Source organism: Prunus dulcis, chromosome 7 (assembly GCF_902201215.1).
Source record: "Prunus dulcis chromosome 7, ALMONDv2, whole genome shotgun sequence".
Classification (NCBI taxonomy): Eukaryota; Viridiplantae; Streptophyta; class Magnoliopsida; order Rosales; family Rosaceae; genus Prunus; species Prunus dulcis.
The window spans coordinates 6,923,199-6,940,188 of record NC_047656.1 but is presented as its reverse complement, the minus strand read 5'-3'; the positions used below and the strand labels follow the sequence as shown (position 1 = coordinate 6,940,188).

General features: G+C 37.9%; 3 protein-coding genes and 1 pseudogene across 3 annotated transcripts; 1 reads left to right on the top strand and 3 right to left on the bottom strand.

Moving 5' to 3' along the window:
- The first annotated feature begins 2,465 nt into the window (after positions 1–2,465).
- On the top strand, positions 2,466–4,596 carry LOC117634163 (lycopene beta cyclase, chloroplastic/chromoplastic). The gene is made up of 2 exons (XM_034368113.1): positions 2,466–2,668; positions 2,766–4,596. The coding sequence occupies exon 2, from the start codon at positions 2,984–2,986 to the stop codon at positions 4,496–4,498; it is 1,515 nt and encodes a 504-aa protein (XP_034224004.1). The 5' UTR covers positions 2,466–2,668; positions 2,766–2,983; the 3' UTR covers positions 4,499–4,596.
- A 772-nt stretch (positions 4,597–5,368) lies between these two features.
- On the bottom strand, positions 5,369–7,165 carry LOC117634164 (UPF0481 protein At3g47200-like). Its single transcript, XM_034368114.1, has 2 exons — positions 5,723–7,165; positions 5,369–5,666 (listed from the first exon to the last, which is right to left on the bottom strand). Exon 1 carries the CDS (start codon positions 7,089–7,091, stop codon positions 5,745–5,747), a length of 1,347 nt encoding a protein of 448 aa, XP_034224005.1. The 5' UTR covers positions 7,092–7,165; the 3' UTR covers positions 5,369–5,666; positions 5,723–5,744.
- Positions 7,166–11,897: 4,732 nt separating this feature from the next.
- Positions 11,898–13,314, bottom strand: LOC117635289 (UPF0481 protein At3g47200-like). The gene has a single exon (XM_034369632.1). It carries the CDS (start codon positions 13,312–13,314, stop codon positions 11,938–11,940), a length of 1,377 nt encoding a protein of 458 aa, XP_034225523.1. The 3' UTR covers positions 11,898–11,937.
- Positions 13,315–14,865: 1,551 nt separating this feature from the next.
- On the bottom strand, positions 14,866–16,261 carry LOC117635286 (annotated as a pseudogene).
- Positions 16,262–16,990: the final 729 nt, after the last annotated feature.

Genomic DNA, 16,990 nt, shown 5'->3' with positions numbered 1-16,990 from the left:
GTTTGGATAATATGTAAAACACTTCTAGCTCAAGTTGTCAAGAACATTTCCTTGCAGCAAAGGTCCTGTATTTGAACCCTCCTTCACTTATCTTTTCCACGAACCAAATAGAACCTAAGAGCATCTCCAAAAAATTCTGCAAAAGAATAAGCAAGCCTTGCCACATAAACATTTTTATCCTCGGGTAAATTACTCAAATGGTCCTCAAACTTGTACTCGATTTACATTTTGGTCCCTCAATTAAATTATTAGTCCAAATGGTACATAAACTATATATTAATCGATCTATTGGTCCTACCGTTACATTCTGTCAATGTTGCTGTTAGATATGAGGGTAAATTGGTCATTTCGTATGTTATAAATAAATAAATATTAAAAAATGAAATAATATATATATATATATATATATCTCTCTCTCTCTCTCTCTCTCTCTCCCTCCACAACCCATCAGGGAGGTACCAAGAATTGGAATTTTCCAACAATTGCACTTAAAACTAGATGCTTCAGAAGTGTTGCACTTCCAGCTGAACAAAAATATTTAAAAAAAATAATTAATAAATTAATCAGTCAAAATAACTAAAGAGAGGGGAAAGAAAGAAAAAAAAAAATTTGTAAGTCTGTGCTCATATATTTGATCTTACCTGTAAAGGATAATGGTATTGGAGAGAAGAGGAATGGTGAAGTGAATTATAGTTTTCAAAAAAGTAGTTGCCATGGAAACGTCTATGCATCCAGTACCAAACAAATCTAATTAATCACCACTTGCATTATTTATGTACAACACATCACCAATAATCAGAGCAAGAACAAGAACCTTGCTTGAAACAATGAAATTGATTCCGATCCCTGATTACAATTTCTCGGTTATAAACATGAGAAACTATTTTCATAGCAGAATGACAGTCTACACATATCCACAGATTCTTGAAAATATAAAGAGTTGAGCCAGCTCTTGTGCTTATAAGTCCAAAACAGACTGCCAGCTTTTCACTGTGGCAGAACAATGCCTGCCCTATCTCCTCCAGCTTATCTGCATCATCATCTCTACTGTCAACGCCAAAGAAAACTTGAGAACCAGTATTTGGGACATAACCAGCCAATCTCAACCTTTGTATCATCTCATCCAACTTCATGTAAATCTCCATCGTCTGTGGGTGTGACTTATCTCTGGCACTGAACTGATGAACTTGGCAACCCACATAAACTGAACTCATTCCAGGCACCTTTCTTATACCCCTGTTCTCCATTCCCCCATGGCCACCACCCTCAAGCTCTAACCCCCAAACCCATCCCACAACCACTCTCCACCTAAACCCATCCAACAACCACGCTCCACCCCAGGGCCCATGAACCCAGAACCCCAACTCCTCCCCACCTTCCAACCGAGCCAGCAACTACAGAGAAAAATAAAAATAAAAATCTTCCACAGACCCCTCCCAACGAACCTAAAACCCCAATTCAACAACGAACCAGACCCCAACTCCTCATCACCCGCCAACCCCACCTCCCAAAATCACAGCCACTGTCAATTTCTCACCCTCCAAGACACCAAAATTGCTGCGAGAATTTTGGGGATTTATGCCCATATGGAGAGGTCTGTGAAAATGGGGAGAAGAAGTCGAAGGGGGGCAGGGGTGGGTTGGGTCTCTTTATTTTTTTTTTCTTTCTCTTTTTCTTCAATTATTTGATAATTTTTTATTTGTTTTAACCCTATTTTATTTGTTAATTATGAAAAGTCATATTTACCCTAAAATTTAGTTAAATCTAACAGAAAATTAGACGGTTGGATCAAATGGGCGATTAAAATAGAGTTTATGTACCATTTGGACTAATAATTTAATTGAGAGACCGAAATGTAAATCGAGTACAAGTTTGAGGACCATTTGAGTAATTTACCCTTTTATCCTCCAATGGAGTAAACATTTCTTTTTCTTTTTGCCAAAATGGAGTAGACATTCAAGGTGACAAAATTTACCTATCCCTCTAATAAAGGAATGTTGCCCACCTCAAAAGCAATATGTATTAAGTCCTACTAATATTTTATAACAAAATATCATTTCCTCCCTCCCATCTACTTTTCATAAAAAAGAAAAATAAATGTAAAATATTAAAAAAATTAAAAAATTAAAAATTAATACAACTATATTATCAAGTTGATTGGAGTGATCAACTTTACGAATGTATAAACAACATGTCACCTAAATTGTTGAATTACATATTTGCCTTGCTCATTTGCACAGTATCTTGAAGATGAAATCTTTAATTAGCTGAAAAAGAAAAGTTTAAATGATGTGACTTAAATGGCAACTTACCAAAATTTGCACTTGGCATGACGTCTTTAAGAGGTAAATTTGCACTAGGAAAAAACGGCAACTTACCAAAAAAATTGGTCACTTAAATGATGTGATTTAAACCTCCATTATTGGTTCACAAAGGAAGAACACAAGAACAATGATGATCACGTTGACACGTGTCTCAACTGTGACAAGGAACAGCGGCCACTACATGACACGGAGGACACAGCAGACATCCACCACATACCACTTGGGCTTGTCGTCGTCAAGAACAGGCCACACAAGCTTCACCTATACAAATCTCTTTGGGTCACTCGGAGAGTTTGGGCTGCAAAATGATTTATTCTCTCGTTCTCATATCTCTCAGCTCTCTGGTAAGCAATAAGTTCTCTACTTTAATTCACTGTGAGCTTCCTTTCTTGTAGATTTTTGTACTTTTGTTCTTCTAAATTCCCAGAAAAATCTTTTCAGGATTGAAAGGATTGGTCTGGCTTTAGTGCTAGTGCTCCAGTTGCTGTTTTCTGTATGTATGTGTGAAAATTAAGTTTCCTAAAGAGAACCCATCTCGGAAATTTTGAGTTCTCAGTTGAGAACTGCGAGAATTTTTCACGCCCAGACTGTAGTTTCAGGAACTTCAGGCGACCCAGTTTGAGTTTTAGGGAGATATCTGGGAAAAGTGTTGGGAATTCATGGATACATTACTTAAAACTCATAACAAGCTTGAATTTTTGCACCCGCTTCATGGGTTTTCAGAGAAAGTTAGTAATTTGAATTCTTCGAAGCTTCAAAACCAGGAGCTGAGATGTGGTCTTAGAAAGTCTCATATGAAATTGAGCCGGACTGGTCTTGTTAAGGCTAGTAGCAGTGCTCTTCTGGAGCTTGTTCCAGAAACCAAGAAGGAGAGTCTTGACTTTGAGCTTCCCATGTATGACCCATCAAAGGGTCTTGTGGTGGACCTTGCAGTTGTGGGCGGCGGCCCTGCAGGACTTGCCGTGGCACAGCAAGTCTCAGCGGCAGGGCTTTCTGTTTGCTCGATTGACCCGTCTCCCAAATTAATTTGGCCCAATAATTATGGTGTTTGGGTGGATGAATTTGAGGCCATGGATTTGCTTGATTGCCTGGACACTACCTGGTCTGGTGCTGTTGTGTTCATAGATGAGCAGACGAAAAAGGATCTTGACAGACCTTATGGAAGGGTTAACAGGAAGCAGCTTAAGTCCAAGATGCTGCAAAAATGCATATCGAATGGTGTCAAATTTCACCAAGCTAAAGTAAATAAGGTTATTCACGAGGAGGACAAATCACTGTTGATTTGCAATGATGGTGTCACTATTCAAGCTGCTGTGGTTCTTGATGCAACTGGTTTTTCAAGATGCCTTGTACAGTATGATAAGCCCTACAATCCAGGTTACCAAGTGGCTTATGGGATTTTGGCGGAGGTTGAAGAGCATCCATTTGATGTAGATAAGATGGTTTTTATGGATTGGAGAGACTCACACTTGAACAATAATATTGAACTGAAGGAGAGAAATGCTAGGATCCCTACTTTTCTATATGCAATGCCTTTTTCATCCAACAGGATATTTCTTGAAGAAACTTCCCTGGTAGCTCGGCCTGGAGTACCTATGAAAGATATCCAGGATAGAATGGTTGCTAGGTTAAGGCACCTAGGCATTAAAATTAAGAGCATTGAAGAGGATGAGCATTGTGTCATTCCAATGGGGGGCCCCCTTCCAGTGCTCCCTCAAAGAGTTGTTGGAATTGGTGGTACAGCTGGGATGGTGCATCCTTCAACTGGTTATATGGTTGCAAGGACTCTGGCAGCAGCTCCTATTGTTGCAAATGCGATAGTTCAGTACCTTGGTTCTGATAGAATTCTTTCAGGAAATGAACTGTCTGCAGAAGTTTGGAAAGATTTATGGCCCATAGAAAGGAGGAGACAAAGGGAGTTTTTCTGTTTTGGTATGGCTATTCTGCTTAAGCTTGATTTGAAAAGTACTCGGAGGTTTTTCAATGCATTCTTTGATCTAGAACCCCGTTATTGGCACGGATTCTTGTCATCTCGACTCTTTCTACCTGATCTTGTGTTTTTTGGGCTTTCACTGTTTTCTCATGCTTCTAATGCTAGTAGAATAGAAATTATGGCAAAGGGGACTCTTCCTTTGGTAAAGATGATCAACAACTTGATACAGGATAGAGATTAGGACTGATGTTATTTGTATTAAGCAAATTGCGTCGATAAATTTGCATCTTTGAAAATACTTACAATTGCTAATAGTTGTCAGCAAATCATTATGAATCAGCTACTCTTTTTTATAACAAAAAGAAAAAAAAAAAAAAAAAAAGGAAGAAAAAGGAATCATCAGTACCTTATTATTATATGTACAATACTTAGCTTACAGAAACTCTTGTTGTTGAACATGGCTTTAATTATTTTAAATTTCAAATAATTTACCTAGTTGTGTGCTTACTTGCAAGTCAATTTGTTTAATATATATATAATGCTGTGCAATCAAATTAATAAAGGTTAGTTTTCTTGTCCTCTTGGTTTACGCATTTTGTTGTGTAAGAAAAAAGGAAACAAACGAAAAAGAATAATGGTTACTTTTGCATTGCTGAGACATTACCTCTAACTCATGAGTTATATAGGCCAGGTTTTGAAGATGGAAAAGTTAATTGAAGTTGATGCAGAATTCATAGGGTCACAACAAGTAACCAAGAAAATCATTAAGCTGAAACAAAATGCTAAAAACTCTCAATTATTTTTCTGAAATTGTTTGGACTAAGCTTGTTTACACCTCATCTGAAATTGTTTGGACTAATCTTTTTGTCAAGTTGGTCTAATTGAGGTCGGTTAGAACTGAAAATGTAACTTCAAATTCGATTCAAGCTGAGCTTTTTGGGTGGTTGCATTTGGTTTTGTCAATTTGAACAGAAAATTTGATTTAAGATGAGGTTGCTGTGCACCTGACCAATATTGTCAAGGGGCTTTGGAGATGTTTAGGAAATGTTTCTTACAACGTGTAACATGCTGGTTAGTTTACAGAAACTCATAAAATACGCAACATATGGAATCACTTGGTTGCTTAAACGAAAACTTGCAAACACATTGGCCACACAAAATTAAATTACATTCTGATAAACACCTCAACCAATTAAGACAACTTGGCTTATTATAGTCACACTTGCACACACAGAAATTTAAATGAGAACTGAAAGGTTGGAACTACCAGATTGAGAGGACCCTCACAAAACTATGACTAGAGGACTATTTAGGTACCGGTACGGGCACCGGCAACTCGAAGGTATAAAACCATGTAGCCAAACAAACCAGAAAGAAGAAATGCATGTAAAAACAACTGAAGCATGTATTTTAGTAACTGTATGTATCTCTCAGGTTATGTGTAGCCGTGTTTTCAAGTATGGGCATACAGCCTCACAGGGAGAGGGTTAAGAATGGACTGTGTACCAGGTCTGGATGCCGCTTAACCCAAGTGCTGATAAGACCCCAAGGAAAGCCAGGATAGTCCAGGGGCTACTGAAATGATCGTGACAGAACTGAGACATCCAGGTCTTCCACTTGGTTTTGTAGTGCTTTTCTAATTCGGCTTTAACACTGAGGTATATGGCAGTGTTAGGCACCGAGTCAGTGCCTATCTCATTGAAGAGTTTAGTCACCTCTTCATCACTCCCCAGAAAGTTGAACAGTACAGACGCTGACCTTAGCTTCTTAACATCGTCAGCATGATCAATGAGTGCATCGAGGAAACCTATGTAAGAGGTAACCCCGTAATCATTTTGGAAATCAGGACACATTTCATAGGCTATCAAATTCATGAACTTAGGCCTTGTTGAGTCGTCTACTGATATTGGAGGAAGACTAAGGAATCCTGCAAAGCAATGAGACTTAAAAGATATGTCCCCCAAGAAGTTAGTCTTACTGGGCTGAAAATGTATACCGGCTGCACTAAGCTCCTGCACATTGCGAAAAGTTTGTTTAGGGGACTCTCCAACTTCTTTCTTTGGTACATCCTTTTTTGGTGGACCTAGAATTCTTTTGCGCAGAAGGTCAAGAAGATGAGTGGGCTCTTTTGGTTGTTGCTTCTGATCAGTGTCTGTTGTTAAGCCTTCTTGTTGCTTTGTTTCTGTGTTTTCTGTTATGTCTACCTTATGTTCCTGTTCCTGCCCTTTTGATTGCTTCTCTACGGGTACAATAATGTGCATCTGAACAAACCTCTCGATTGAGTCTTTCAAAACCTCATGTTTGTCGCTTGAGCTCATCAACAGCTCGAGGACTTGATATGGGATTTGATTCTCCAGCAAGAATAAGTCTTGCTGTGCAAAGGCTACCTGGTCTCTTTTGATCTCAAACTCTTCATGCTCGTTCATGAGGGAGTATATGAATTGTAAGGTTGAACACCCATCTAAGAACAACATCCAGGCGAGGTTATCATCGTTAATATGCTCTGTTGCTTCCTTGACGTAGCATTCCCTTAGTTCTTTGATCTTCTCCTCAATCTTCTTATACAAATCTTCATCTTTCTGGCCAACAAATTCGGCAAATTTTGATGTCAACATACGCTTGTATTTTTGTGCCAGCTTGCACCTTGGATTATCATGATGGAAAGGGCCAATTGCTACTGCCCTTGGCACATAGTATTTGTCGAAATTTTTGTGATCCCGGAGCATGATGGGAACCTTTTGGATCTTCGGTTGCGAGCTGGGTATTGGACTTTTTGGCGCATCCCTCAATTTTTTGAATCTCTTCTCCTTACGACTTTCCGTTACCTCCCCCATGGAAACTATGGTTTTTTCACTTCCAATCTCAGGCTATTTTTCTAGGTGCTCGTCTAAACAAAGCAAAGCTTTGATATTCCCTAGTTTCTGCATTTTATAGTAAACTATAGGTTTTAGGCACTTGAAATCTAACTAAGAATATAGGATCTGTCACCCTTATTATTCAAATATATTTGGATACGCACTTTGCTATTGAGCAAGTACATCTTGTGACTTTCCAGGCCAAAAGGAAGAGGCAAATATAATGACTTTATTTGCATGGGAGGCTTAGAGTAATTTCTTGAAATTCACACATTTGATAGTGACTTTAACTTCATCACAAGTTTAGCATATACGCCAATCAGCCAATCAGCCAATCATTGTATATGGAAGAACTGTTGGTTGGGAAAACTAAAAAGTTGTTGCTTGCAACTTTATTCTCGTATCTAAGCAAGTTCTGTAAAAACTCTACAAAAGGAACAGCTGGTTATATGCTTGGGGTCCAACTAAAAACCTCAAACTCACACTCATCACAGGAAGCAGAAGCTTATTTGCCACGGCAAAAGAAGTCAACACAACCAATTTGATACTCTGTAGTAACACAGAGAGGCACCAAAAGCATTAAGATGATTAACCAAAAGCATTAAGACACTCAGCTACATAGTCTAATCGCAGCATCAGACCATCGAAGTTTAGTTTAACAAATTCACCAGGCGACGGAGAGCTTTTTATTGCGACAAATCCACCCGTGAAGGGTTCAAGACATATCGAATAATATGCGGCGAATTAAAGTCAATATAACTCTGCAGTCGACAATAAGGACCAATTTTAGTGCATTGTGAGGGAACAACAGGCATATAAGCTTCACAACTAAAAAGCCTCGAAAGTGAAATATTGGGTTGCCTCTCAAAAGCAAGTTGTAAAATAGAGTATTGATGGTTGGTATAATAGTTCTGAACCGAGCAAATGATTGTTAAAGTGAATATTGATGGTTGGTAACGGTTCTCAGTCGTAAGTATAATGCTGCATATGTCTCCAAAATTGGCAGCTTTGTACTCAAAAGCAAAGTGCGAGCAAGACGCTTAATAGAAACTGCTGCTAAGCCATTTTGGATATGGATATGGGGAATTGGATACTCAACATCAATGCCCAAGTCACATCGTTATCAAAAGTTTTGGAAAGTAAACTTAGGAGCGTTAGGAATTGTGCTCGTAATTTAATTACTCGATAAGAAGTCTTGAAAATGCAAGTTTACAAGGTGAAAACCCATTTTGCAGATGCATTTACTGAAAACATAAAATAGTATCACTTAAATGAGGCTAGCTTATTATCATTCCATTTGATTTCGAGAGTTTCTTTATTTAAACAGTATCTATCTGTAATGGTCTTTGAACATATACTTGAGTTTTATATTGGTCCTCCAACTCATTTTTGAATCATTTTGGTCCTCCGTATCCCACATGTTCCAATTTTTACTTTTTCCTTCAAATTTCATCTATTTTCTATCTATTGGACCGGTAAAATTGTCAATTTGGATACAATTATCCTCTAATATCCCACCCGATAACTGAACTAGATTCCTGAGCCATGAATGTTAGACATTCAAAACAAAATTTGCTGAAAAGTATAATTTATTATTATACATAAATACGTGCGCCAAAAAGCAAACCAAAGTCACCTAAGCCATAATGTTTGAATGTGCGTTATCGTTCTAAAAAGTTCCAAATTTGATGTAAGCGAAGGTTGTATTTAACTCACTTGACTCAATTTTGTGAAAAAATTTACCAGAGTGGACACAATATTCTTTGATATTATATGGTCAGTAGTGGCAACTTATTGCATTAATAGACAAATTGACTCTCACATAATATGATTAGCTAAATTTGACTAATCTGCATGATTAATTTAGGGATTAATTACAACAAAGGCCACACATGATCACGAATTGTTTATTTATTTATTGTTTTTTTTAATCTGAGAATCACATCGATTATGAAATGACAACTTATAATAAGCATGTTACACACAAACTTCAACTTAATTATAATAAGCATGGATAGAGTAATACTAGGCTTACCACATTTTTCATACCACAATTGTACCACCTCTCTAATAGAGGTGGAGCCCACCAATACAATGGAGTTCACTTCTATTAGAGAGGTGGTACAATTGTGATATGAAAAATGTAGTAAGCCTAACATTTTTGATTTGGATATGCACTTTGCTATTGAGCAAGTACATCTTGTGACTTTCCAGGCTAAAAGGAAAAGGCAAATATAATGACTTTATTTGCCTGGGAGGCTTAGAATGATTTCTTGAAATTCACACATTTGATAATGACTTTAACTTCATCACAAGTTTAGCATATACGCCAATCATTGTATATGGAAGCACTGTTGCTTGGGAAAACCAAAAAGTTGTTACTGGCAACTTTATTCTCGTATCTAAGCAACTTCTGTAAAAACTCTACAAAAGGAACAGCTGGTTATATGCTTGGGGTCCAACTAAAAACTTTAGACTCACAACTCATCACAGGAAGCAGAAGCTTATTTGCCACAGCAAAAGCATTAAGATGATTAACCAAAAGCATTAAGACACTCAGCTACATAGTCTGATCGCAGCATCAGACCATCAAAGTTTAGTTTAACAAATTCACCAGGCGACGGAGAGCTTTTTATTGGACAAATCCACCCGTGAAGGGTTCAAGATATATCGAATAATATGCGGCAAATTAAAGTCAATATAACCCTACAGTCGACGTTGAGGACCAATTTTAGTTTATTGTGAGGGAACAATAGGCACATAAGCTTCACAACCAAAGAGCCTCGAATGTGAAATATTGGGTTGCCTCTCAAAAGCAGGTTGTAAAAAGAGTATTGATGGTTGGTTTAATAGTTCTCAATCGAACAAATGACTGTAAAAGTGAATATTGATGGTTGGTAACAGTTCTCAATCTTAAGTACGATGCTGCATATGTCTCAAAAGTAAAGTGCGAGCAAGACGCTTAATAGAAACTCTTGCTAAGCCATTTTGGATATGGATATGGGGAATTGGATACTCAACATCAATGTCCAAGTGACATGCAATAGTTCTCAAAAGTTTTGGAAAGTAAAGTTAGGAGCGTTAGGATCGTAATTTAATTACTTGATAAGAAGTCTAGCAAATGCAACATTACGAGTTTACAAGGTGAAAACTCATCTTGCAGATACATCTACTAAAATCATAAAATAGTATCACTTAAATGAGGCTAGCTTATTATCATTCCATTTGGTTTCAAGAGTTTCTTTATTTAAACAATATCTATCTGTAATGGTCTATGAATTCATATAGTTATACTCGAGTTTTATATTGGTCCTCCAACTAATTTTTGAATCATTTTGGTCCTCCAATTATCACACGTGTTCCAAGTTTTACTTTTTCCATCAAATTTCATCAATTTTCTATTTATTGGACCGGTAAAATCGTCAATTTAGATACAATTTTCCTCTAAAAAATCACCAGATAACTAAACTAGATTCTTGAGCCATGAATGTTAGACATTCAAAACAAAATCAGCTAACAAGTATAAATTATTATTACACATAAATATGTGCGCCAAAAAGCAAAGCAAAGTCACCTCAACCATAATGCTTGAATGTGCCTTGTCATCCTAAAATGTTCCAAATTTGATGTAAGTAAAGGTTGTATTTAACTCACCGACTCAATTTTGTGAAAAGATTTAGCAGAGTGAACACAATATTCTTTGATATTATATGGTTAGTAGTGTCAACCAGGGGTGGCTCTGATATGTGGCGTCACCTCACAAGCCCCCGATTTTGTTTTTATTTTATATTATATATATTAATATTATAAAACCGGTATATATACTCAAGCGAGAAGCACTTTGACATAAAAGTGTATTTGGTGAAGCTGGTTTCTAGCACTTTCTCCTATATATAAAACTTTCTTCCACTCAAAACAAAACTAAAAAAAAAATTCATGTCTTCTTCTTTCGCTTGAACTATAATTTTTTTATTTATCAAACATACTAATATTTAATTTTATCAAATGAAAATATTAAAAAATTTATGAATTTGGTTTGTGATTGTTATTACATGCTAATTGAAGATGAATTTTAGTTATAAAAAAAATTGTTTTATGACATTAAGTCATGGCCAAATTTTTTTTTAGTATTTTCATATTAGATTATATAAGGGCTCTAGTTTAAATTTCACACAAGGCCCTCAAAATATCAAGACCTGCTCTGATGTCAACTTATTGCATTAATAAACACATTGACTCTCACATAATATGATTAGTTAAATTTGACAGAATATGAGATCCCTCTTGCAATATCCTTTTTTTTTTCATTTAAGAAAAAAGTTTGGAATGCTATAAAACAAACAAGAGGCTTCCAACATGTAATCTGCATGATTAATTAAGGGATCACAAATTGTTTATTTATTCCGAGAATCACATCGATTATCAAATGACAACTTACAATAAGCATGTTACACACAAACTTCAACTAAAATCAAACAAAAAGTTCCACCAAATTAAGAAAAAAAAACACACATATGTTCAACTTGCCTTATTTTAACCACATCTGTTGACTGTAGATTACCAAATGGAGAGAGGACCCTTGAGAAGCTATGACTTGTGAAAAACCTCTAGAAGAAGTAGTATGGGGGGACTTACGTACAGAACCATGCAGCGCACAAACTGCAAAGCAGCAAATGTATTTTTAGTACCTGAAAAAGGGTGAAGGGATCACAACAAAGTTAGGCACAATTGATGTGTACTTATTACATTATAATTATCATGTTCGTATATGTTAATTACCACATCATGCTGCCAGACTATGCTTTAGCCAAAGTACGTAGTCCTTTTAGTACCCGCGCGCTTTCAGGTACTCAAGTAAGGCCTTGCATGGAGATGAAGGGTTATCAGAATTGGCGGAGTACCACGTCTGAACAGCGCTCAGCCCAAGCCCTGAGAGAACACCAATGAAAGCCAAAATCCAGGGCTTGCTGAAATGGTCGTAAAAGAATTGACCCATCCATTTCTTCCACCTGGTCTGGTAGTGATCTTCTATCTTGCGTAGAACAATGCCGTAAATAGCATTGTTAGGCACCAAGTAAGTGCCTATCTCATTGAAGAGTTGAGCCACCTCCTCGTCACTCCCATGTAAGTTTCGAAGTATGTGGTTTTTCCTCAGATGCTTCACATCATCCGCACATTTGATGAGCAAGTCGAGGAAGCCTACGTAAGAGGTGACCCCGAAATCGTTCTGGAAATCGGGACACATTTCGTAGGCTATCAAGTTCATGAACTTATGCGCCATCGAGTAGTCTACTTTTATTTTGGGAAGATAAAGGAACCCAAGCCATAGAAAGCTCTTAAAATATATGTCGCCCAATACACTTGGTCCCCTTACCGGCCTAAACTGGATCCCAGCTGCCTGAAGCTCTTGTACATTGTGAAAAGATGGGGGACGAATGTTGACACTTGGCTTACTGTTTTTAGGTAGATATCCTAGTATTCTTCTCCGAAGAAGCTCAAGAAGATGAGTTGGCTCTGGTTCTGTGCTTATTATTACGTCTTCAGAACGTGGTGCGCCTGCTCCCCATTGTCGCTGATATGGTGTGCCACTGTGCATCTGAACAAACCTCTCGATTGAGTCTTTCAAGTCCTGATGTTTGTTGCTTGAGCTCATCAACAGCTTGAGGAGTTGATAAGGAAGTTGGTTCTCGAGCAAGAACATGTCCTGTTCTGCAAAGGCCACCTGGTCTCTCTTGATCTTAAAAGATTCTAACTTTTCATATTTGTATATGAATTCCAGCGTCGAACACCCATCAACGAACAGCATCCACGTGAGGGAATCATCGTCAAAGTCCTTTGTTGCTTCCTCAGCATAGCACTCCCTTAAATCCTTGATTTTCTCTTCAACCTTCTTGAGTAAAACTTCATCTCTCTGCTCACTGTCTTTGACAAAGTTCGCAGCTAACTGAAGCTTGACTTTCTCTCCCTGCTGGCGGATTGGATTACCATGGTGGAGAGGACCGATGGCAATTACGCTTGGCTCGTAGTATCTTTGGGAATATTTGTGATCTTCTCGGAACATGACGGGAACCCTTTGGATCTTTGGTTTGGCATTAATATTTTGATACCGAGATGACCTTGCTTCGTCTGCTGCTGCTGCTACTTCCCTGAATTCTTGGAGTCTCTTCTCCATGGAAACTACGTGTTCATATTTTTGGGCCATGTAAGTTCAAAGTGCTGCGAGTCGAAATGAAGATATGTGGCAATTCAAATTTTTTTTTTTTTCGTGGTCTCTGGCTATTATGGCATGCATATATATATATAGCAACGTGCCACAGAAATTCATCACTTGAGCTTCAAGAAAATAGAAGCTTAATTCAGAAGAGAGATCCTTGATATACTTGGATGACACTATTTATGGTGTTCGTGAAAGAATAAGTACACGTGCTTGACTTTATATGAATGGGAAGATTGGTATATATTTTATTAGTAAGTACACCAATCATAAGGAAGAAGCTTTTTTTCCCCACCAGATAAAATAAAAATTCTGTTTGCCTGTAACTTTAATCATGCAGTGGCATATATGTTATCTTGGGCCACACTCTTGAAAAAAGAGAAGGTTTTGCTCATCATGAATATTGGCTTGGCATAAATATTACGACTTGCTAAAATACTTACCTGGGATCGTTTCCTTCACTAAAAAACAAAGAAAAAGCTAGCTAGTGTCGTAAGATAAGAATCAATACTGTGATGCGCATGTAAGGTATAGTTTGCATCCGTGAAGAGAAATTTTCAAATAAAATGATCAAGAACGTGAGTCACGTAATTCATTAAGATTTAGATGGAGTAATTTCAATATATGGATTTGAATAAAATTATAATATTAAATTATTTATTTAGACTAGTACAATTCATGCATGTTAAAATTTGGATAAAAAGAAAATGACGAAAACAAATACTCCAAATAACTCCTGATGGTCGGCCTTAGGCCTGGGCTCCGAGAGTGATCACCGGAGGCCTCAAATCAAGGGGCCTCAAAACTTTAAATGTTTGACATGCGTCCTACCATTTAACAGAGAATTAAATCTGTTAACTTCTTTTATTTTGCTTTAAAAAAAATTATAAATTAAAAACTCCAAAATAGTTTGGAGCATCCTCTGGCCTGTCAACTCTCAAGCCCTACCCAACCACGTCTCTGAACTCTCAAGCCCTAAGTTTCAATGCAACACCACTTCTGGTGCTCTATCTGTATTCGCTGACTATCTCCTAGGACGAATACCATGGCCTATTTTGAGGACTTAAGAATTCAATATTGGGACTTCCCCACCAAAGGCTTTCATGGAGACCATGACCCAATCATGAAAAGGTTCATATGCAAATGCATAATTAAGAATTTAAATTGTTCATTGATGTGATTATGTGGTTCGTTGTTGGAGATATCTCCTGGTGTTGTACTGAATTTTGGAATGTTAAGGTTTGTATGAGATAGTTGAAAACATATTACTTGTTTGACAAAATGTGCAGCTTGTGGCTTGTGGATTTCCTGCTCTGCTTGTTGGCTTTAATGAAATATTTGATTGAACAAAGGTATACTCAAGAATTTAAATTGTTCATTTGATTAACTGGGCTTGAAGTAAACAGAGGATAAAAAAAAAGTATACTAGATTGGTTTTATTCTTGTAGAGATTAGAAGGGAGGAGAAATCCTAAACCTTAGAATGACGTTGTCTTTGCAATAAACACATCATTAGGATTGAAAATGTAAATAGGGAAACCTATTTCCGATAAAAACTGAGGACTGTGTACCAAGTCTGGATGCCGCTTAAGACAAGCACTACTAGAGCTCCAATGAAAGCAAGCATGGCCCAGGGGCTACTGAAATGATCTTCGAAAAATTCAGCAAACCATGTCTTCCACTTGGTCTTGTAGTGTTTTTCTAATTTGGCATTGATAAAGTTGTACATGGGATGGGCAAGCACCAAATCAGGGCCTATCTCATGAAAGAGGTCGGCGAGGGCTTGGTCGCTCCCACGCAAGTTGCAAAGTATGCGGGCTGACCGTAGCTGCTTAGCATCGTCGGGATGAGCAATGAGTGAACTGAGGAAGCCGAAGTAAGAGGTGACACCAAAATTATTTAGGAAATCAGGACACATTTCGTAGGCTATCAAATACAAGAACAAAGACATTGCGTCTTCGTTTATTGGAGGAAGATTAAGAAATCCAACAAAGCCTAGAGAAGTAAAATATATGTCCCACAAGGAGCTAGTTTTGCTGCGCCTAAAATGAAACCCCCGCTGCCTTAAGCTCCTGTGCATTGCGAAAAGATGGTGAATTGTCTTCTTTGCGATGATCATCATTGGGAACCTTTGGTGGTGGTCCTAGCATTCTTTCCCGAAGAAAATCAAGAAGATGATAAGTGGGGTGACCATAATGATGAGTGGGCCGAGGATTATCAGAAGGATGATGAATGTTTCCTGCTACTGAATATAAATAGGCTGCCCTAATGGCTTGCACGTGAGTTCTAATCTTCAATTGCGTTTGCTTCGCCCTTCCTAGCCTGTCCAGTGGCTTTTCTGCTGCAATAATCTGCATTTCAACAAAACTCTGTATACTGCTGAACAGCTCCTCTTCTTTTGTGGTTGAGCTCATCAATAGCTCGAGGACTTGATAAGGGAGTTGGTTCTCTAGCAGGAACAAGTCGAGCCGTGCAAAGGCAGCTTGGGTTCTGTTCATCCCAAACTCTTCCAAGCGATCAATTTTGTGCATGAATTGCAAGGTTGAACATCCATCTATGAACAACATCCAGGCGAGTGTCTCATCATCATCGTAGCACTTTGTTGCTTCGTTATCGTAGCAGTCCTTTATTTCAGCGATGCGGTCCAGAATCTGCTTGTACAACTGGTCGTAGGTGCAGCCGGAATCCTTGACAAAGTCTGCTGCCAATGTGTATTTGAGTTTCTCTGCTTCAATGCACTTATCATGATGGATAGGACCCATTGCTAGTACTCTTGGCTCGAAGTATTTATCCAAATTACTGTGACTTCGGAGAATTCTTGGAACACTTTGGATCTTCGATCTTGAGCTTCTAGCTGAATTGTCATCGGGAGCTGGAACAAGTCTTCTTTCTGCGTCCCTCAGTTTATTTACTCCCTGGTCCACAGAATCAGGCATTTTAATGTTCCTTTGATGTCACAGAGAGAGAGAGAGAGAGAGAGAGAGAGAGAGAGAGAGAAGAAGAAGAAGAAGGCAGGCGGCTGAAATGAGAGAGGGTGGACAAGAGTGAGCAGCAAAAAGGCTGAAGGTAAATCCACTTGTCCAAGACGCGCCTACAAGGTAGTTGCTAGACAAAAGTTTATATGTTTGGCCCGTGTCAATTATAGTTCCTTTATGTCATATCCAACGGGAACGGCTACATTGCAAAATGCATTGATGTGGCTCTTTTTTTTCAAAAATAAACAGCTTGATGGAAAGTAGCCCAAGGCTCGTAGAGTCGTAGATTCTCGGGTTTGGGTAGCCTCAGTAAAACTAGAGTTGTTAGTTTGGTTAGAAAAACCTATGCCCTAGAAGTTGGATTTGGAACTACTATACTACAAGCTGAAATCTGTTCCAAGGTCTAGTTGATCAAGGGGTCCAATTTTCACTCTGACATACCAACAACTATATTCTTTTAGCCAAATTCAACGGATACAATAATCTGAAGGCCAAGAAAAATTCAGATTTCTCTATATATACCCACTTCTTTGTTTATTATATATCACAATTCTTCTTCACTCACAATTCTTCTTTACTCTCAAACATTGGTTCCTTTTATGTACTTATTGTGCTTTCCTATCTTTTGTGATCAACAAAATGAGTGGAATCATATCTTCTATAAATTTAAATATTTTTAGGTCTATTTGT